The sequence below is a fragment of the Carassius auratus genome, chromosome 30 (genome assembly GCF_003368295.1).
Source record: "Carassius auratus strain Wakin chromosome 30, ASM336829v1, whole genome shotgun sequence".
Classification (NCBI taxonomy): domain Eukaryota; kingdom Metazoa; phylum Chordata; class Actinopteri; order Cypriniformes; family Cyprinidae; genus Carassius; species Carassius auratus.
Genome location: NC_039272.1, coordinates 23,941,158 through 23,963,539, shown reverse-complemented (window position 1 = coordinate 23,963,539; position 22,382 = coordinate 23,941,158). Strand labels below are relative to the sequence as shown.

General features: G+C 34.9%; 2 protein-coding genes across 2 annotated transcripts in view; one reads left to right on the top strand and one right to left on the bottom strand.

Moving 5' to 3' along the window:
- Positions 1 to 3,759, top strand: part of LOC113049734 (transmembrane protein 211-like) — a 169,539-nt gene extending 165,780 nt beyond the window's left edge. Inside the window, exon 3 of the mRNA XM_026212338.1 lies at positions 1,553 to 3,759. Coding sequence (XP_026068123.1) covers positions 1,553 to 1,779 — 227 coding nt within the window. The 3' untranslated portion in view covers positions 1,780 to 3,759. The remainder of the gene's footprint in view (positions 1 to 1,552) is intronic.
- A 272-nt stretch (positions 3,760 to 4,031) lies between these two features.
- Positions 4,032 to 10,799, bottom strand: LOC113050057 (spermatogenesis-associated protein 22-like). Its single transcript, XM_026212763.1, has 8 exons — positions 10,590 to 10,799; positions 10,193 to 10,270; positions 9,768 to 9,908; positions 7,935 to 8,073; positions 5,698 to 6,040; positions 5,367 to 5,472; positions 5,186 to 5,283; positions 4,032 to 4,502 (listed from the first exon to the last, which is right to left on the bottom strand). Exons 2-8 carry the CDS (start codon positions 10,224 to 10,226, stop codon positions 4,311 to 4,313), a joined length of 1,053 nt encoding a protein of 350 aa, XP_026068548.1. The 5' UTR covers positions 10,227 to 10,270; positions 10,590 to 10,799; the 3' UTR covers positions 4,032 to 4,310.
- Positions 10,800 to 22,382: the final 11,583 nt, after the last annotated feature.

Genomic DNA, 22,382 nt, shown 5'->3' with positions numbered 1-22,382 from the left:
TATTCGTGTGATCGGAAATCACTCTAATATGCCGATTTATTACTCAAAAACATTTTCATAAATGTTGGAAACGTCTTCACATTTTCATGGAAACTGTCATCATTTTTTTCAGCATTCTTTGATTGATAGAAAGTTAAAAAATAATATCATTTATTTTTGAAATGGAAATCTTTTGTAACCTTATACTGACTTTTGGTTGAATAAATGTATTAATATCTTTAAAATGGTAGTGTATGTGAAGAATATTATTTCATAACATTTTAATGTGTTCCCTCACTATGTAGTATTTAAATAGTCATTAACCTTTTAACAGTTTATAATAGTTAGGAATTGATTTTATTGTTGATGCATATACTCTGCCAGCATAGTTATGGATCCTGATTCAACAGATATCTGACAGCAAATGATTTTAACTCAGTTGTTCTGCCATGGGCAGCCATCCACTGAGAAAATGGATCACCCAGAAAGTCTCCTAATGGCTTTCCTCAGTCACAGTACACACCCCACATTCAGGGAATGTCAGTCATCATTCCATGAATTTTGATTTCAGACATACATGGGCTGATGGTTTTGTGTAGATTTGATATTTCCATGGCAAATTGGAAACAGTATTCTTCCATTAATAATCAGGTCAGCAGAGACACGGCTCTCTACTGCCACCCTGAGCACTGTTGTTGCTGCTACAAGTATTAGTCACTGATCAGAAGTCAGAAGATACATTTCTGGGGATCTAAGAAGCAGAAGTCAAAGGTGGCTAAACTATAGAGATAAATAGAAACAACCATACATATCATTTTTTTTGTGTTACCAGCTGTATCAAAAGCTAAGGATAAAAACAATAATGTTTTTATGACTTTACAAAAAAGGAAATTAATTGAGTGATAGACTATAGTTGTCAGAAGAGAGAAAGATGCAAAATTGCTGTCGCCCTCTCAGCCATTGTATAAAAAAAAAAGAAACTTTACTATAAATGTTAATATTTGAGTCTGTGAAAAGGGTTTATTATTATAAAAATTATATAAATTTGGTTGGATTAAAAAAATAATAATAATTACATTGAAATGTATATATATTCATAAAATCTCTAATTTTTATAAAAGGTGTAACTTATCATTTTACGGGTCTTTTTAATTTTTACTGATTGATGTATGTTAAATTGATTGATTCATTCATTTATTTTAACTTTTTTATTTTAATAATTATGTATTTGCTTAAAATAAACAAGAAAAAATTGTCTGATAATAACAAACCACTTAGCTGTTGGTCATATTAAAACCACGTCAGTTTGATGTGATTAATAAATTGTTTATATTTAACAAGATTATGCCTAATTCCCATATGTTCAAAATTTATATGTTATACCGTACAAATTGTATGTATTTTATGTGTACTTCAAATGACAGTTTTGATAGAATTTTTTAAAAAGCAAATTTCAGTTCAAAGTTAACAGTAAGTCATGTTTTGTTATTGTCCCGTGTTAACATTTACACTTTGTACTTCTCTCAAATGCACCCATATTTCATTTGCTTCCTCTCTTGTCTCTCTGCTCTAGTGGTCATCATGGCATCTGGTTTGCTGGTATACCCCTTCGGTCTCAACTCCAGCCTGGTCAAGTCTTTCTGCGGAGACTCGGACATCTACTACTCCGGGGAGTGTCAGATAGGATGGGGCTACATGCTGGCTATCGTAGGTGTCATGCTCACCCTCTTCCTGCCCTTTTTCGCCAAGTACGCCCCCAAAGAGCAGCTGTCACCCACCCCACTGCCCACTCTTTTATAGAGCACTGAAGTCCACCACCTACAATATTCAACCTGCTCAACCGTCATAAATAATTATTAAATGATCAACGATTTGCGGTTGGACAGATTGCAAAGTCTCAGCATCATTTGCCGTGGTTGGTAATAATGATGTCATGAAGATGATGTTGCTCTGGAGCAGAACTCAAGACCCTTCATCCCTTCTGTTCTTGTTGTTTTTTGTTTGTTAGTGTCTTCCTTAATTCGATAAGGTCTTTTTTTTTTGTCACAGTCAACCTTCCAGTTGAAAAATGTTGCTCTCTTTTTCCCTTCTTTCTAATTTATTTTCAATCTCTGTTTTTGATTGAAGACCTCTTAAAGACTAACTACTGAAAATATCGGACAATGGACCATGGTGCAAATTAGTATTTTTGAAATTTTGTTTGCAAGGATCAAAACCAAAAATAGCAAATTAAATTACAATTGATTAACAATTTCCAATATATTTAACTAAGATTGGTCCGCATGCAATGAAAGGATAACAAAAACAAATGGTAGGCCCTTCTTAAATGGACTTCTTCTAAAGGATCCAACAGGTTTAAAGGCACAGTTTCATAAAGTTCATTGAGAGAAACTGAACTCAAGTCTGAAAGTTTCTAGCACCTGATATAAGTACCTATTCAAGGACCAACACTGTGGCTTCAGTAAACTGAAACATTTTTATCCTCCACACTTGTTTTAATTTACTGGCATCTGTCTGAATTTTCTTGATTTTGTTTCTCATAACTGTATTGACAGTATGGACCAGGCCGTTGCTTCAAACTGCCATGGATGGACCACAAGCATGGACTTTTCTCAGCTGTATGTGAAAGTGAAATGATCCCACAAGTAAAACCATTTGTTTTCCCGAACTGAGTGAACAGCATATGTTGTGAAGTCTCCTTTTGCGTTCTTTACTGTAACACCTTCTAGTACTGAATTATTCAGGACTGCACAAACCAGGAGCAGGACGGTTCTTAGTTAAAGTTGGGCTTAGTTAACACTGAGACACTACGTTCTGGAAAATACCAACTGCTAACCAACTTGTGCCTTTTGACCATTGCTAAGACTTAAGTACCTTTCATCAGGTAATCTTTGTAAATGCTTTCTTGTTGGATTAACATTGTGTGATTATTTCTGTATGTCACTATCTTTAATGACGATTAGTTTTAGCTGAACGTTTTTAATGTTTGCGCCAAGCTTATGGCCTGTTTTGTTTTGAAGGGGTTGCAAAAAAGAACAAAACGATGAAAGCTAAATAAGCAAGTCATTGAACAAGACAGGACGACCAAATCAGTCTTGATTTGTCATGACAGATTTGTGGATTTCTTTGGGAAATTTGCTGTAATGATCAAATTATGCTAGTGTGCTATTGCATTGACACTTGGCACAGCAATACGTTGAAGCTAAAGCTTCTACTCGGATCATTCCATATTGCACATGGCTCACTTTTGCTGTTCTGTTGATCCATTTGTGTGTTATGTGTTCAGACTGGCTAAAACATTGGCACTCAACTGCCCTCTTTCGTAGATTTAACACCAAATTCAATTATGAAATAGATGTGCTAAGAGCGAAATACCCCCCCACCCCCAAGATGTGTGTACTTGTAACTGTTAAGGGTAGCTGAGGCTCAGAGGACAGAGCACAACTTTAAACTGGCATGAGATGTCAAATATAACAGGCCCCTCTAAATGTGTTTATGCAGTAGTACACTGGCGTCCTCCGATTGCCTTTATGGTGATGGCAACTTGCATTACTGAGTTCTTGTATGTAAAGTCTGACCACTGGTAGATCTTAGATTAGTGCTGTGGGTTTCCCGCTGTGTTTTGGTTGTAAATAATTCTGTAACATGGCATCCTGATGGTTGGTTCCCTTTTGAAAGTTATATTTTGCGATGTTACCTCACCATTGTGTTTGTTTAACCTTTGACATCTTATAAAAATTGCTGTTATGTGTTTCTTCTTTGTAATAAAGCATTTCATAAACTCAGCAAACTGATGTCTTTTGAATGAAGACACCAACAAATCTTTAAAAACAACATTTGCCAAGTTTGGGAATGGAGTACAAATAGTGTTTAATGCAACAATTAACAATATAATAATGTATAAAGAAGAACTCAAATATGGATACAAATTAGAATAAATACTAAATAAATATATTATCACAAATTTAAATAAACCATGTATGCATAGTTTAATGGGAACTAAATGTATATCCATCTAAATTATAACTCAAGATTATATATGCATATAAATTAGAACTTGAATATTTTAATAATTTAAAATTTGAGACGATATATGCATGTAAATTGGAAATATTTGAAATGCATTTAAATTCAAATAAACAAAATATTATTAATGCATCTAATTTGCAAAGTGAATCAAAATCTCCAGATCACAAATTTAAGACTGTTTCACATTCACTGACCATTATAGGTCATTCTTCAACTACTTCACAACTAAACCAAAACCAACCCTAACTTCAGTATAAGTCTGTGCTAGTTTAATCTTTCTCCTGTTACTCACTCGATCCACATCACATTTCACTGAGAGCCAGTGCCACTTCCCTCATTTTTGCATCTGAGACTCTCACAGCCTCCAGGGCATTCCTTTGCTCTGACAGTGAAGCAGCTCGGACTGACACACAAGTCATTGTGTCTTTTTGGCTGTCGTAGTTTCCAACGCAGCGATGCACCTGACCTCTGATCAGTCTGGGCAGTGTCTGATCCTGAAGAACAAACATTCATACAATGACTTATACCTAAAGGTTTATGATGTCTCTACCACTGCCAACATCACATAACAATGTACAGTATATATATATATATATATACTTTTATTACTATATTACTGCCAACTACAGTAATACTGTGGTATGATCACAAGAGGTACTTATACTTTTTTTTTTATATAATATTTTGAGCTTGACAGCCAAGGTAACTATTAATTTTAATTTCATGGGATGATCTTTACTTAATATTCTAATGATTTTTGGCATAAAATAAAAATGTATATGATATATATTATTTTGACCCATAAAATGTATTTTTGGCTATTGCTACAAATATATCTGTGCTACTTGTGTCTGGTTTTGTGATCCATGGTCACATATGCTGATTTGATGTTAGAAGATATAGAAATAATATTAGAAATAATAGTGCTGCTTAATATTTTTGTGGAAACTTAAATATATACAATTACTGACTACAAAGTATGATTAAAAACAGACATCATTTTTTACATTATTCAGTCTAATGTTTCCTTACCAACCCCAAACTTTTGAATGGTAGTGTGTTTAATAAATAAATAAAACAATAATAAAAAAAAAATATTACAATTGTAAAAATACACGTGTTACAGGGAAGAAGAAAATATGCACATCTGGAAGAAAACCAATATTCTCAGACTCACATTTTCATAGTAAATGCAGTGGACCACTTCTTTGCCATCCCTCATAAGAAATTTCTTTGCTCCGTGTTCTCCAACTGTAACTGCAGAGTCCAGTGTAGCTGTAAAGAGAGACAGGACTGTTAGACACAGATTTAAATCAAGGTGTGATCATGTGTTAAATCATGTGTGATAGTCTCCTCACCAAACATCTCAAACAGCATTGGTACTTTGTTCTTGTACTGGCTCCAGTGCTTCATGCCTTCAATAACAGCAGTAATAACATGCAGCGATGTCTCATGAGGGGGCTTCTATCCAGCAGGAGAGAGAGTAAATCAGAAATGTTAGCCGAACAAATAAAACTGCATTTTATACTGTGGGGCAGAAAATATTTGAACAAGGCAGCACACAAAAATGCTGCAGGTTTGTAGTATTGCAGTAAAGTGGACACGTATATATATATGTTAATATGTTTTTAATATGAATGTGCCCTGCCCCTTTAGAATGGGGTGCCCCTTAAATAAAGTCACACACACTTGCTGCTGAATGGTGGTCTGGACACTTGAGGTTTCCATCTTTTCTTTTGCACACATTCCACTGGCTGAATGTCCAACAGGTCTGAAGTTCCCCTTTCCAATGTAACTCTGAGCTCCAGGGCCCTGAGTGCTTGCTGCTGTAGGGGTACAATGCTGGGGACGGTACGGCATTCTGGGGGAATTTGTCGGCCTGTTAAATGACTGTTGATTCTGGATGCTGCTGGACTGTCTGGGCTGGCCGAGTGAAACTGAGCTGTTCCTTAGAAAACCACCATGAAGCTGGGATCCAACTGCTGGCATCGAATCCTGTCTCACTGGAGGCCTCTGTTGCCCTGTCTGTGACCTGGAGGTAAAATGGTGACAGATACAAAATGTAATGACACAAATGTTTTTCAAGATAACTAAAAATGTGCATAATGTAGTAAAACTTCTAAACAAGCAATTTTTTTTTTACTTCAAACTATACAGTATAAGTTAATCAACTTGACTATGTACCGAGGTTAGGTTACACTTTGTTCAAATATATAACACGCATTACCTAACCTTAACTAACAATGAATGGTGCAGTTGTTACAGTATTTATCAATCTTTGATAAAGTTAGTTAATAAAACAGCTGTTCATTGTTAGCTCATGTTAGCTCAAGTCATATTATATTAACCGATACAAATGTTGTATTATTGATTTTATTTTTTAATAATGTATTAGAACAGGGGTTTTCAAAGTGTGGGGCGCACTTCCCCAGGGGGGCACCAGAGCATGTCAAGGGAGGCACAGGGAAAATTATGATAAATTAAAAATATAATTATTGAGTTAAATTATTATATGTATTTTTTATTATAATTAAATGTTTTTATTTAAACTATACAAAAAAAAACAACTAAGTCAAAAATATGAGAAACATTTTTCACCCAGAATGCCATAGCTGTGAATTCGCTCCAATACAGGAATATGCCTATTAATACAATGGATCGGCTTCTGAGACCCCCCAACCCCCTCTCCCACCCCCGCCGATTCAAAAGCTTTCAAGGTCAGAAATTTTTTTTTTGAAGATTTTGTCAAATTAAATGGAAAGGCCACTGAAGCTTCATATTGCGTTGCATTGCGTATTGGCAAGGCAGGCAAAGCACATACCACCTGAAAGACATTAATTCTGCCAGCAGCAAAAGACCTGTGTTCTGTGATGCTGGAGAGGCAGTGCCCTTTTAAGATCGATTCTGTTCCACTCTCTGACAACACAATAAGTCGTCACATCTCAGACATGGCACAGAATATGATGACTCAAGTCAGACACAGCCCATTTTTCGCACTCCAGATCGACGAATCCACCAAAGTGGCCAGCTGAGCTCAGCTGTTAACATATGTGTGGTACATGAAAAACAGGGAGGGCCAGTCAAAAGGGAGTCTCACTGTCTTAAGACTCTGAAAAAAACCCTATATTAGAATGTGTTGAAATTAACATGAACTTAGATTAATAAATGATTTACAAATATTTTCAGTGTTAGCTTTAGTTAACTAATGTAGATAAAGGAATAGTTCACACAAAAAACATTTTCTGAATATGTATATTTATCCTCAGGCCAGGTTTCAATCATTGCTTCGGACAAAAACTCAAGTCCATAATTCATAATAAAGCTTCTTTCAGTGAAAAAGATCACTCCCTGTCGTCCTCTCACCTCAAAATCCAACAACATTTTGTTTAGAACCGTTTTATCCTGTTCTCACTCGTAAACACAGCTTGATCTCTTCAAATGAGACTATTTTTTTTTCACTTGAGAAAGAAATATTATGGCTAAAATACTCATATTTTAGGTAGAAGCAACAGAAGTTTGAAGTTAAAAACACCTCAATGATGATATCTTTTTTACAAATATGCAGCTTTTCACTTTACAATGCATTCATTTGATGGACTAGAGTCATGAAGATTACTTGAGGATTTTTGTGATTTGATGTTTTTACCAACTGTTTGGACTTTCATTCTGACGGCACCCATTCACTGCACATATTTATTAGTCAGAAAGTGATGTAATGACAAACTTCTCAAAATTTTGGATGGCCTGAGGATAAGTAAATTTTCAAACTTCAATTTTGGCTGAACTATTGCTTTCAAGTGTTACCTAAGGTTACTTAAATACTATATAAGTGAATCTTAAGACTCATGTCAGGAAAAAATAGCTTATTTACAATCTTCTAAAAGATCTTTCTGGTATGTATTCATTTCTTAGCATAAGTTGAGTACCAGACATAGGCAGGTTTCTTTGGGTGAGGTAAAGGTGCATATCCTCGTCCAGCCACACCAGGTGAAGGAGCAGATCTCACGCTGGCTTGCTGTGATGAAAGGTAGGCTCCACGGTTCCACTGACCTCTCTGACCCAAAGCTAAAGAGAAACTTTGGGTTATATTTTAAAAACATAATAACGAAAGACAAATAAATACATTATTATAAGAAATGACAATCAGATTTGTCTGCATACATACTGTATTTAGCCTTACAGTTCAAAATTTACCAATTTCCATACCACACCATAATGAATAATTCAACTCACAATATATTTCCAGCTTTACATGCATACATACAGTACATACACTATATATATATTGATTGTTGATATCACCAGTGATGATAAAACTATCCTATAACCCAGCTCTAAACTGCACATTTGTTAATAGTTAGTTTTATTTATAATAGTATTTCCAAATGAACATTTCTGTAAAGCTGCTTTATAAAATGTGTATTGTGAAAAGCACTACACAAATAAATAACTTGATCTAAACTGAAAATATAACCTATGAGCTATCTACTGTGACTAATATCAAGATAATATCTTTCTGTTTTGTGATGGTTGTGCATGAGTCCCTTGTTTGTTCTGAACAGTTAAACTGAGCAGCGTTTTTCAGAAAAATCTTTAAGGTCCTGAAGATTCTTCAGTTTTTTGCATGTTTGAACCCTTTCCAGCAGTGACTTTATGATTTTTAGATCCATCTTTTCACACTGAGGACAATGGAGGCACTCCAACACAACTATTTAAAAAGATTCAAACATTCACTGATGCTCCAGAAGGAAACAAGATGCATTAAGAGCTGGGGGGTGAAAACTTTTGGAATTTGAAGATCAAGGTAAATTGTACTTAATTTGTGTACCGGGAAACAAACAAGTATATTCTGTTGCTTACGAAGAGCAGAACTAAATGGAAAAAAATCCTATTTCAACAAAATAAGACAAATTTGGCCATCTTCATCATGTTCAAAAGTTTTCACCCCCCAGCTCTTAATGCATCTTGTTTCCTTCTGGAGCATCAGTGAATGTTTGAATCTTTTTAAATAGTTGTGTTGGAGTGCCTCCATTGTCCTTATTGTGAAAAGCTGTATCTCAAAATCATAAAGTCACTGCTGGAAAGGGTTCAAATATGCAAAGTTGCTGGAAAACTGAAGAATCTTCAGGACCTTAAAGATTTTTCTGAAGAACGCTGCTCAGTTTAACTGTTCAGAACAAACAAGGGACTCATGCACAACCATCACAAAACAGAAAGACAGTCGAGGATCATCAGGTGACCACACAGAGTATTAAGAACCAAGGGTTCCCAAACTTTTGAATGTGGTTATTTTAATAATTTCAGCATTTTTTTTGTCTTGTGGACTAAATGTTAATATCTTTTATGTATAATATCTTACTCAGGACAGTACTAAATAAAATACAACATGCATTAAGTATGATCTCTCTTATTTTTTGAAAATTACTCGCATTTTCACAGATTCTGCAAGGGGTGCCCAAACTTTCAAGCCCCACTGTATATATATATATATATATATATATATATATATATATATATATATATATATATATATATATAAAATGTGCCGGTGTAATCTATTTAAAATTTAACTTTGAATAATTAAAAACTGTTAATTTAGATGCTACCACATTAAGCACAAATTAAAGTTTCCTGACAATTTCAGTGTGTTATAGTGTAACAAAATGACCATGAATTAGAAAAGTGAATATCCAAAATCTGAACATCGAAAAAAAGTGCTGAAGCAGGATTTGAGTGGAAATTTCAGTGGAAATACATACGGGGAAGAGCAGAGGAGGAAGTGGAGGAGTTTTGTGTCTCATTGTAGTGGCTGGTAGTGAAGAGCTCACTCTCTGATGGATTAGACGTCAAAGGAAGCCTGCTCCTTTTCCTTTGATTAAACAGAGGCATGGAGAGACAGCCTGCAGAAAGACAAAACACTGCTTTGATTTCAGGCTCCAGCAACCTGAATAAAACTTTAACTGAAGCTGAGTGTTGTATTAGCAGATAAGGAGCTCAATTATTTTGACAAATAAGGCAAATTTATGAACAGGGAGGTCCCTGAAAATACTATGTTTTCAATTGCAAGTAGTTAGCTATATTATTTTGATAGATGGCAGACTTTGACTAATCCAACTCTTACTTTCTGTAGTGTAGTGTATTTCCAACCAAGTGACACAAGCATATAAAAGACAGCAAATCATACCTGCATTTGGCCTCTGGTTTTCATTCCTCCACATCCCCACAAATCACTTCTCACACTGACTGAGAGTTAACAATATTACTGTGTAAAAGTAGAACAATAATTCATTGCCATTATTCATTTCCAATTATTAGTAAACTTGTAACTTAACATTTTATTAGCCGTTGAATTAGACTCTGTCCTAATGTAGGCTACGTTATGTCCTTTTATGTATATTTTGTTTTCACTCTCTAAAATCGCATCTAAAGCTAAAGTTTTTTTGAAATATTAAGTAAAAATTACTTTCTATGTAATAATTAAGCTGTTTGTTGTTGTTGTTTTTGTTTTTTTAGGATTTGAATAAGATTTATATAACGTTAATGGTAAAACGTCCTTCATGTGCGAATCAAACTGTGCTTACCAGTACGAAATGTCGTCAGTGAAGTGAAAAGATGTGAATAAGAAGCGCTTATTCAGTAGTTTACGGCGTGTCTGTAGTTTTACCTTATATTATTTCTTTAACGTAAATACATTTTTGTTGCGACAAATTCGTTTTGGCGCGATTGGCGCGTGGGCTAGTGAACTATCAGTCATACCCGCGAATCGGTTCTTTCGAACAGTTCATTTCAAAGAGCTAATAATTAAAAATTGATTCAGAGGTTCTTTCCACATAACGGCCCGGTTTCACACAGACGGGGCTTAGCTTAAACCAGGACTAGACATTTAGATTAAGATATTTAAGCATCTTTTATAAAAATGCCTCAGAAAAAAAAGTTACAATTGTGCATCTTGAGACAGAACAATGGCACTGACCTATTTTAAGATATTTTAGTGCAAAATATTTTCAGTTGAGACAGCTCAAACATACATTTTAGTCTGGAACTAGCCGCCCTTAAGCCTTGTTTGTGAAACCAGGGGTTATTTGTCTCATAAATACTGTCATATCATTTGTAAAAAAAAAAAAAAAAAAAAAAAAGTAGGCTACTCTAAAAAAAAAAAAAAAAAAAAATTGTTGGTTAGACACAAAAATTAGGCCTATGCCATGAGGCAATCTTATAATTACACAAATCTCTGCGAATTTTATGATATATTTACATATTTTAGGGTTACAAGCCTGTTTTTTGGTTAGGGTTAAACAATAAATTACTTTAAAATAAATAAATGTATAATAATAATAAAAAAAAAAAGTTAATGAATTATGAAGACAGATTGTTTTGTTTTGATCTAGATGTGACAATATAGCAAAAAGATTGTTTTAATAAAAAAATAAAAATTCATCCAATCATCATGAACCAAACAGATCAATCAAAACATTGCTGTTAGTACACTTTTTTCTACCATATTATTAATTATTATTTAGAGGTTAATGTATTTGAATATGTTCTCCTGTGTACATCTATTTACATTACTATCATTTTAATAGTATGGTTAGTTTAACATTCCTTCTATTGTTTGACTGGAAACAGCTAAGTGTGTGACAGTCAGAAATTAGATTTCTCATGATAGTTTGTCACCTCAGAGAATTCATATAGCCAACACCAAATAGCTGTCTCTGATCCACTGAATTATCCTCTGTTTTACATGAATAATTATGCAAATGACAAACAAATTAACATTTTGTGTTCCTGGAGCTGTTTTAGTTACCAGAGTGATATACTTCTGAAAGATGAAAAGTCATATAAGTGTTTTGAGGGTAATAGCAGTGCTATTGGGAATATAATAAATCCATGTGATATCTGTAGCAAATACAGCAATAATAATAATAATAATAATACATTTAAAAAAATAGCAAAGAGTTTTACATGGAATTAAAGTATATATTTCGATGGATAACCCGTTCAGGTGTTGATAATGCAAAAAAAAAACAAAAAAAAAAAACACAAAAATAATAACTTTGATGCATTAAATCATATAAGGTGTCAAATTCAGTTACTGCAGAGCTGCAGAGTTAAGCTTCAACCCTAATTTAGCACACCTGAACCACTTAATCAAGGTCTTCTGGATTACTAAAAATTTCCAGGCATGTGTTTTGGAGCTCGGCAGGAGAGTGGCCTTCCAAGGACCAGAGGTTGACACATTAAATAATAAATTATGCATTTCATTCAAAAGTCATTATATAAAGATATTTAAAATGTTACAAACAATTTCTGTTTAACAAACAAATGATGTTGAAATTTCCATTCATTTAAGAAAAAATGTATCATGATTTCCACAAGAATATTAAGCAAAAATTATTTGAGTCACAATTGCTGTCTATCTATAGCCCATATAAGATTTGAATAGGCTATTTGAATTCAGTTCAAGTTTATTTGTATAGCGCTTTTCATGATACAAATCGTTGCAAAGCGACTTTAAAGAAAATTAAGTTTCTACAATATTTAGTAGTAGCTTATAAGTGTTGATTGTTAGTACGAAAAAAATCAATTAAAGACGTAATCAAACAGACAATGTTTGAAACGCTTTTAACAGCAATTATTATATGATGCAATCACACTTTTAGTAATATTTGTTAGTAATATTTGTTGATTCAGGGTTAACATCATCTGAGGTCCTCTGAGGGGTTGGCATCATCTCTTGTGTTCTGGATTCAGACTGAATCTTGAGTAAATCCTGGTTACCAGAAACAGAGAAACAACTAGAGACATAATAAGCATAGCTGCTGTTCCAAGCAAAATTGATTTGTTCAAAGCTAAAGAATAATAATGTGCATTTGATCAGATAAAACTGCTTGTAGCTGGTTTATATGTAAATCATGTCAAATAAGCTGTCGAAGACTGTCCTTGGGCACAGAATTCACACTTTGATGGCTAGGAACTAAACTCCACACGCTAAAGACATTAGATCTCTAGGCCTTCATGTTCAAGGAACATTTACAGTCCTAAATATATTCAAGCACATATGTATGTCATACTAAAGTAAATGAAGAATACACAAAATGTTCTACATTTGCATTTTATGATCACCTCAAGACATACTCTATCATACTTTCAAGGCACAAATGCAAATCACATGGAAACCACAAAACAAATGATTAAAATTGCGCTAATATAAGTATGGTTTTTGCTGCATGTGAAGTATCAGTGCTCATCGGTGCTTGAGCTGAACATCTTGGTAGTTGGTGAAGAGGTACTGTAATTCTACGATCAACTTTCACTTACTTTCTAAATGTGATTGGTATTTGGCTGATGTGTTTATTTCACAGGAACTTGACTGAAGATGGATTTAAAGAATAAAGTGGCTGTGGTTACTGGAGGTGCTCAGGGTTTGGGCAGAGCATTTGTCAAAATGCTCCTAAAACAGGGGTCAAATGTAATCTTTCTTCTTGTTTGCTTGCATGTGTATAAATGTCAGTCAACCAGCTTCAGCAACATTTTACTGATTTTACAGATTAATTTTGATTACAGGTGGCCTTCATTGACATGAATGAACCACTGGGAAAAGAGTTAAAGACTGAGCTTGCCGAAGAATATGGACCTGACAGGGTTGAATTTTATGCTGCGGATGTCTCATCCAAAGAGGAATTTATAGGTATTTGAAGATTTTTTTTTTTTTTTTTTTGTCTGGCAATAGAGAAATAACAACATCAGGCAACATGTTGAACTGTTCAAATGGCTTTTATAGTCTGGGTTGGTGAGGGGGACATATCTGGCTCTGCAGTACATGAGGCACAATCCTGATGGCAAAGGTGCAATTATCAACATATCATCTACTGCAGGTTTGGAACTTAATACACTTATGTAGTCAATAAATAGTGGTTTTGTTTATTATATAATATTTATTTAATAATATGCATTTATTTGATTGAAAATACAGCAAAAACAGTAACATTGAGAGATATTACAACTGAAAATAACTTGCTGAATATATTTTGAAATTTAATTAAATTCTGTGATGAAAGCTGAATTTTCAGCAGTGATTACTCCAGTCTTCAGTGTCACATGATCTTTTAGAAATCATTCTAATATAGAGTTTTTTTGCTCAAGAAACTCAAGTGATGCATTAAATTAAAAGCATCACTGACTGTAATAAAGTTATTATAATGTTACAAAATATGTATATTTTACAAATAAATACTGTTTTTTGTACTGAAATACTGAATTTGTATTAATTAAAGGAAAAAATGCATCATGATATTGTTATGCCCCTGGACGTTTTGTGTTCCTGTTTTGTTGTGTTTATCTTCCCCATGTGCTCCGTGACCTGTGCTACATGTGCCTCATAAGGCAATAAAGCAGCAAGTCAGCTGCCTAGGCTTTCGGACGCAGCTCTAGTTTTCCCTCTCGTTTTTATTAGTCATTTGGTTCCGGTCTCGTCTATACTCTGTGCTTCGTGAGTGTTCCTGTCAGCCTGTGTTACCTTTGTTTGGATCAATAAAGACTGTTAGTCATAACACTCCATCGTCTCTCTATTCCTCGCCTCCTCAGGAGCATTGTGAGTTTGTGACAGATTTCCAGGAAAATGTTAAACAGCAAAAAACATTTTCCACATTGATAATAAGAACCATTAATAAAATAGCTAATAATAACTGAAATAATTGAGCACCAGATCAGACAATAAGAATCATGTGACACTGACTGGATTAAATAGTTCATATGATGCTTTTTTTTTTAAAGATCATTATTTTGTGAATTTGGTATAACAGAATATGTTGACATGCTTTGATGTTCAAAAAACGCATTATTTTTCAAATGCTGTACAGTATTGTAGGTCCTCTATGCCCGCTTCTCTCAAATGCGTTGTTTTCTACAAAGTCCCTCCTTCCGACAATCCCTGTTCTGATTGGCCAACTAACCCAGTGCATTATGATTGGCCGAACACCACTTGTCAGAAATGTAACACTCTTTTCCATAATCGCGATCTTCATCTTTCAAAATATATATAAAGACAGTGTAAGTCCTTAGCTATACCATCATTTCAACTCCAAAAGGGGAACAGAGTCTCACGACAGACAGTGATGAAGCTCCTATGTGTTTGCAGTACACAAGCCACAGATGGTTAGGACAGCTGACTCCAATGTGTGACCAATGTCTTTCTCTCTCTCGCTCTCTTACAAACACATGCACGAACACACACCTCTCTCTCTCTCTCTCTCTCTCTCTTACATACACACACACAAACACACACACACAATGTGCAAAACTCAGCATTTGAACATTCAGTAGCAAATATTTTAATTAATAACAAAACATACTTACAGTAGCTGATTCAGAAGTGCCAGATTGTCATAACAAAGTCAGATTGACCTCCTCTCCTAGGTTCACGAAACAGTCATCCATAAAATGTGTTGCTGTTCTTTTGTAAGTAATCTTAAAGATTCCTTATTTCATCTACATTCAGAAGGCCAAATAAAGTGCTTTTGCCTAGATACACACAGCATCTCCCTGACGCGGCTGTTTCAACACTAACTGTGGTTACTGAAACCATGCCTTCTCTCTGTGCATGAACATTTGGGCGGCATTACACAAATATTTCCACATAATGATGTAGACAGGTGGGGGCGTGTTTGAATGAGCCATTTTAATAAAGAATAAATATCTCTTTGGATTTGAGACTTTGCCAAGACGGACATAACTTATAATTAAAATAGAAAACAGTTATTTTAAATTGTAACAATATTTCACAATACAATTTTTTTTTCTGCAATTAAATTAATATCTATTGTATTTGTGTGTTTGCAAATATGATTTATTCTTAAGCAATATTCTCATTAGTTTTCCATCAGCTGTGACACATAAATCTGCGTGTTTTTGATATTTTATTTAAGTTATTTTTTTACCGTTATAGAGGGCATTTTCCCACTAATCTCATTAATACTTTCATTTCAAATTCTTACATTTGATCTATAAATTCATGTTATTATATAAATGTGATGAAATTAAATCATTTACACTGAAAAATACAACTGCATTAAATAATAATATGAGATTTTTTATATTTTATCACGAAAGCAGCAGTCTGCCTCTGTTAATTCGCAGAAGGCAGCCCCGCCTCCAGAGGCTGGTGACCTGCTTCAGATAGGTTCCACTTGCCCCCTCAAAGTGTTTCAAATGATGCTGAGCCTCAAGGCAGCAGTACTGACAGTGATACAGTTGGGTCTGCTTCGTATGGACCCCCTCCAGCGCTGGTTGACGAGTTCCATCCCATGCGTGGCATCACAGATGCAGGGTGAGCCAGGGCTGTGTAACAGCCCTAGCCCTAAATTCCCGTTGGATGGAACGGGGCATTGCCATGGGGATGGCTTGCAAAAGGACAGTTGTCATGACAGACACCTCCAACTGAGGTTGGGGGGTGCTGTGCAAAGGCACACCAACTTTCGGCCACTGATCAAATGCAGAAAAGGAGCTTCCACATCAGCTGCCTGGAGATGCTTGCAATATGTCGAGCCTGTCAGTTCTTCCTGCCAGTCCTAAAAGGATGCCATGTGCTAATTCGATCGGACAACATGTCTGTGGTGCCCTACATATATCGCCAGGAAGGCCTCTCCTCATAGCGTCTCTTCAGAGCTGGCTGAGGGCAGCACATATACCGGGCAAATTGAATCAAGGAGGGAACATGTTAACAAGGAGCAATTAGTAGTGGATGCTCCAGCTGCAAATGATTCAGAGGATCTGGGAGACCTCTTCGCCTCAGAAGACAACTTTCACTGCCCAGTTTATTTCTTAAAAACCAAGGACGCATTGGCCCAAAATCTGGCCCAACCTCCTTTATGCTTTTCCCTGGAGCACTCTGATCCCACAGGTAACAGGCGAGTAAGGGAACAGAAACACAAGGTTCCCCTGGTGACGCCCTTTAGCTGAACCAGCTGTGGCTATCAGAGCTAACTCAGCTGTTGTTAGCGGCCCCTTGGCCTGTTCCGCTGAGACGGAATCTCCTTTCTCAAGCAGACAAGACAATACACAGCACAAACCACTTGCTGTGCAGTTTCACTGAGTGAATGAAAACGGCTTCAGTTCAGGAGAAAAAAGGCTTTTTCCCATATGCTTCTAGCAAGACGCAGTACTCATTCCTGTATCTCAGCGAACCGGGGTCACGTTAAGTAATTGAGTATGTTTTTTAGTGTTGTGTGTTCTGATTTCTCTTGGAGAGGTTGTGTGAGCCTTGCCTCAGCAGTGCATACCATCAAAATATGCATTATATACAGTAGCTATATTCGTTATTTGCTCTAAATGTAATAAAATCTGAATAATGTTTTGGTGTTTACATAGTTATTTTTGGTTACTGATGTTTTAATCATGTTACTTGTCTGGCGTAAATGTTTAGCCTAAACCCCAGACAGCCCCGGCCCAATTTAAACCCTGAGTATACGTTTACTCAACTTTTTTCATATTGGCCACAGGTCTGAGGTATGTGCCAACATCTACACAGCGATTAAATATGCAGTGGTGGGATTCAGCCGTGCTATTGCGGTATGTTTAGTAATATATAAAGAAAACAAGCTTTTTATATATGTAATATAATGACAGCAATAACTCACATGAACTTAAAGCCTTGATAGATAACGAGGAGTACATCTCTTGCTAACAATAAAGCAGATTTTATTGATTTTGTATGTTTAACAGGCTGTTGCTATGAAGTCCAACCTTGGGTTGAGGATCAACATTCTCTGTCCAGGTGTGATGAACACTAACCTGCTGTCCCCTTCTAATACAGAGGACTGTTTTGGACAGTTTTCACAACTAGAGGAATTAAATGATGGTTCTGGAGAGAAATGATTTTGCTGTGAAAGCTACTTCACAGTGTCATTGCTTTATTTATAGGCCTGAGGATGTTGCCATGGCCTCCCTTCCTCTTGTGATAGATGAAAGCAAGAATGGAAAAAGTCTGAAGATCGATGCTGATGGTATGGAGTTCATATCCCTTCCTGAAATACCAGCCATGTGAAAGCAGCCAATCAGCTTTTTTCCCTGCCACAGCCATAACTTTCAGAACTGATTCCTAATGTCAGATTAGAATTGAAATTTTTAAGGCTTTGCTCCTATAATTTTGTGTGGTTGAAAATGTACTAATCTTCCTCAGATCTAGTTGGCAGTAGACAATAAGTTAACTTGATGTAGGGCAAATATTAAGTCTTGACTAAATAAACAGTCACGTGAAAGGTATCTTTATATTATTCTTTGGCTTTGCATGTGAATGTTACAATGAATACTAAACACACTATATATTTAAAATGTTTAATTTAATTATAATTTCTGTTAGTATTACAAAGAGTGCCAAATACGTATTTGTTTATTCAAATATGTGTTTGCCTTTGTAAAATATGGGACATGTCATTTTCACAAGTCAGATTCTGTATTTTAAGGGACAGGTGGCAACCCTACCCGTGGCTGTGTGTAAATACATTTTGCGTCATAAAAAAAACTTTTAAGACGCAATTGCATTAAACCTTACACTGAGTTAAGGACTTTGCATCCGCGAGCAGTCTTCATAAACAAAGCATGCGTCAGCTTTTGAAATTGAAAGCAGCCTTCTGTTAGTGAGGTTCATATTTGAAATATATAAGTCCACTGCATTCCAAACCACATAGTTTATGACTTCATAGAGCATTTGTAAGGAAAATACAGACGGGCATTCAGATTTATTTTGGCTATAAAAACGCAGTGCACTGTCATGGACATACAAATTCACATGCGTCCAGAGGTGCAAATCATCCTCCATGATTTTTGAATTCGGTTAAAGCAACCGTATAACAAAATATTATAAAAAAAATGGGGGGCAGAGGAAAGAGAAAAACTGCCTCGCGAAATGTTAGGGGAGAGCAGGGGCGAAAGTACCATTTTTCAGAAAAACAACATTTTAAAAGATCATGTTGTAGACAGAGATATATTTCTGCTGTGGCCAGTAACTCAGAAATGTGGTCTATCAATACCAGGTGGTATTTTGTAGAAATGCAGAAAGACTTAAAGATAATTTCACTTTGAACATAAGTTGCACATTGTTACTTTCGACGAAAGTAACACAACAATATAAGCTAGATTTTTTGCTGTTACTCTTATTTTCTTAAGTATACCTGATTGTGACCTTGTTAATATGTAACTGCAAACATATTTTGTCCTTTATCTTTGCAAAAAAAAATATTAAATTACATCTTCATATTTTCATTTTAAATTTAAGTTTCATCAGATGTCTCAAAACCTGACTGTATTTTTTTAATGTCAATTTCAATGTATTTTTATTTAAAAAAAAATTATTCAACAGAATTTACAATATAAAAATGTATTTACATTAGCATAATAAAAAAACTCTAAACATAATGTAACAGTAGGCCTATTTATGTTTCCATCCAGTTGTTTTTATGCATAAATTGAAAATGTGCATTAAAACATCTGGAAATACTTTGAAGAACCTACAATATGACATATTTTCAGTTGTTTCACACTTTTTTGTTATGTATATAATTCCATATTTAATTCCACATGTTAATTCATAGTTTTGATGCTATTCAGTGTGACTCTACAATTTTCATAGTCATGAAAATAAAGAAAACTCTTTGAATTTGAAGGTGTGTCCAAACCTTTGGTCTGTACTGTATGTATATATATATATATATATATATATATATATATATATATATATAACACTCCCCAGAAAGAAGGGCACTTTCTCTTGAGGAAGAAAAAGGGCAGGTGCTCAAGCCCCCTTTGATGTTTATGTGTGCATGTGCCTGACGGAACATGTCTCTTGGGAAGTCAAGACATACACAGTATGCATATGATAAGCATTTTGCTAAATGTAATATTCATGAACAACGCACATTTTCGGAAACTTTATAGTTTTAATAATAACACTACATTAATCTCTCTCTCTATCTCACACATACACACACAAAATAAAGTAAAGACAAGAAAAAGGCAAATACAACTTGCAAAGATTTATTCAATGTTTTTTTTTTTTGTGTATTTGTAGAGCGAAAACACTGTGATTTCTTTCAGAGACTTTCAAGATATTTTGTGTACTGCTTCCATGGTATGTTATATATTATATTATATTATATTATATTAATTATATTATATTATATTATATTATATTATATTATATTACCTTGTTTTTTTTTTTTCTTAAACATCGTGTCAACACCCACAAAATAATGTGTTTGATTAGAGATATGCCATAAAGGTTTGTACTCCTTGAATTGTATTTAAAAAAGAAAGAAAGAAAAAGAAAATGGAATCATTTGATTAAACACTTTTAGATTTTGAATTTTAGATGGATGACGTGCAAATGCACGCTACCAAACACTAGCTGACGTATTTCCTGGGCAAGTGGGAAGAACTGAATGTTGCGCACCAGACAGGATTGTGTGAGGAATGTTGAGAAGAGGAATCTGTGGAGCATGTAATTATGACACAAAGCACAGAGGCAGCCATGTTGCCAACTTAGCAATTTTGTAGCTAGATTTAGTGACTTCCCCACCCTTTTTAAAACATTTAAAAAGTTTATGAACAAATATATCAACTTCTTGGACAAACCTTATCTAAGTTCTCATCTTTACCACTGATCTATGTTCCTCTTTATATAGATCTGTGAATTTGCCATTATGATGTCATCTAGTGACATTTAACTACCAGTTTTGGCTACTCTAAAAGCAGCTGGCAACACTGAGAGGAAGGCAATGAAGAATAAGCTGACAGATAGACATAGGGTAAGCATAAATAAGACACAGAGCAGAATATTGCTGATATTTTTAAGAGAAGCAGGAGTCTTAAACCGAATTTGTTGGATAATTTAAGTGTGCTGTGTGTGTGTTTATGTGTGTGTGTTTATGTGTGTGGTTTATGTAAGTGGTATATAAGTGTTAGAAGGAAAAAAAGGGAATCGGATAAGTTTATTTTACAGTTTTTTTCAACTGCTTACACACATTTTCCAAAGTTTTCCTTTTTTTCAAAACTTAACACACAAATTCAAGAATTGCACACACAAGATGCAAAATGTCTCACATCTCTTTCAAAATGAAACACCACAGTCAATATATCAGAAACATATTTCAAAAGCAAACATTTGTCTGGCGTTGTAAACACCTTTACCATAATGTTATATTTTTGATTATGTCATATACACTGTTATTCAGAACCTAAAGCTCTTCTTTTAAAAGCTCACATGTACATGATTGAATGTAATTGGGAGAGAGCTGAAACCAAAATTGAAAATTGAAACCAAACTTTATTTTTTTGCTCTTTGTGGTTGTAAATGTAGTATTAGTGTACACAGTTTGAAAAAAAAAAAAAAAAAACATAAATATGTAGTGTTGTAGCATGTAGTGTAAAACCAAACATAATGTGTGTGCTCGCATGTGGAGATGGTTGGGTGTATCTAGGCTCCATCTCTCCTCCGGGCTGGGTCAGGCCAACATACGTCATCCACGTCACATGCTAGATTCTCCCTTGATACCTTACCAAACTGTGACCAATGCAATGCACTGTAGTACAGTAAATGAATGCAAGGGTACTACAGTAAAATATATTTATTACAGTATAGGCCTATTGTTTGTTATGGTAAGAAAGCCATTTTGTGTACATTAGAACATGTGTACATTACATTAGATTGTTACATACCGGTTCTCATTTCTAAAGGTTTGAATTATACCCGCCACAGTAAATTACTCAAATTAGGCTGGACTCTCAGTCCAGCCTCTCTCATTGTTAAACCATGGTTTATCACATGATCGACTACTGTAGCCCTAATCTCATTCGAGACCACTCTTCTTGTTCCTTGTCCTCCTCCATTTCTGACTCATCCTCTTCCTCCCCTTGCTCCCCTTCCAACTCCTCTTAGTCAAACTCATCCTCTGGCCCTCCCTCCAACTCCTCTTACTCTGTTTGCATCCATTGTCCAAAAGCTATTACTTGACCTTTGGCCTATTTATAGGCCACTACTAAAGTTATGATTGGTTGTTGTTAAGTAAAGCAACAAGTGTTTGCACATGTGAGGAGTTAGTGAGAGGCACTGATGAATTAGTGTGGCATTTTGATTTGTTGTGTTTATAAAAGGAAATCAAGAAACTTCCTGTCAGATTTTTGTGTGTTGCATGGAAAATTGTGTGTTGTGTTTTGCAAAAAGTGTTTAACGAAATTAAAAACTAAGCAAAAGGCCAAACATTTGTGTATGGTTTTGCAGATTTAATGTGTGGTTCTGGTGTTTGTGTGTCAGGTTTTAGAAATTGTGTGACAAGTAATAATTTTGTGTCTAAGCAGTTGAAAAAAACTGTAACATCTGATCC

What these genes read in the sequence shown, in the direction of transcription:
- LOC113050057 (XM_026212763.1), bottom strand. Translation starts at nt 10,226, where the DNA reads ATGTGGAGGAATGAAAACCAGAGGCCAAATGCAG. An exon ending in AAACCAGAGGCCAAATGCAG is followed by an intron (nt 9,909 to 10,192) that starts GTATGATTTGCT and finishes GTCTTTCTGCAG; the next exon opens with GCTGTCTCTCCATGCCTCTG. An exon ending in ACTGCATTTACTATGAAAAT is followed by an intron (nt 4,503 to 5,185) that starts GTGAGTCTGAGA and finishes TTTGTTCTTCAG; the next exon opens with GATCAGACACTGCCCAGACT.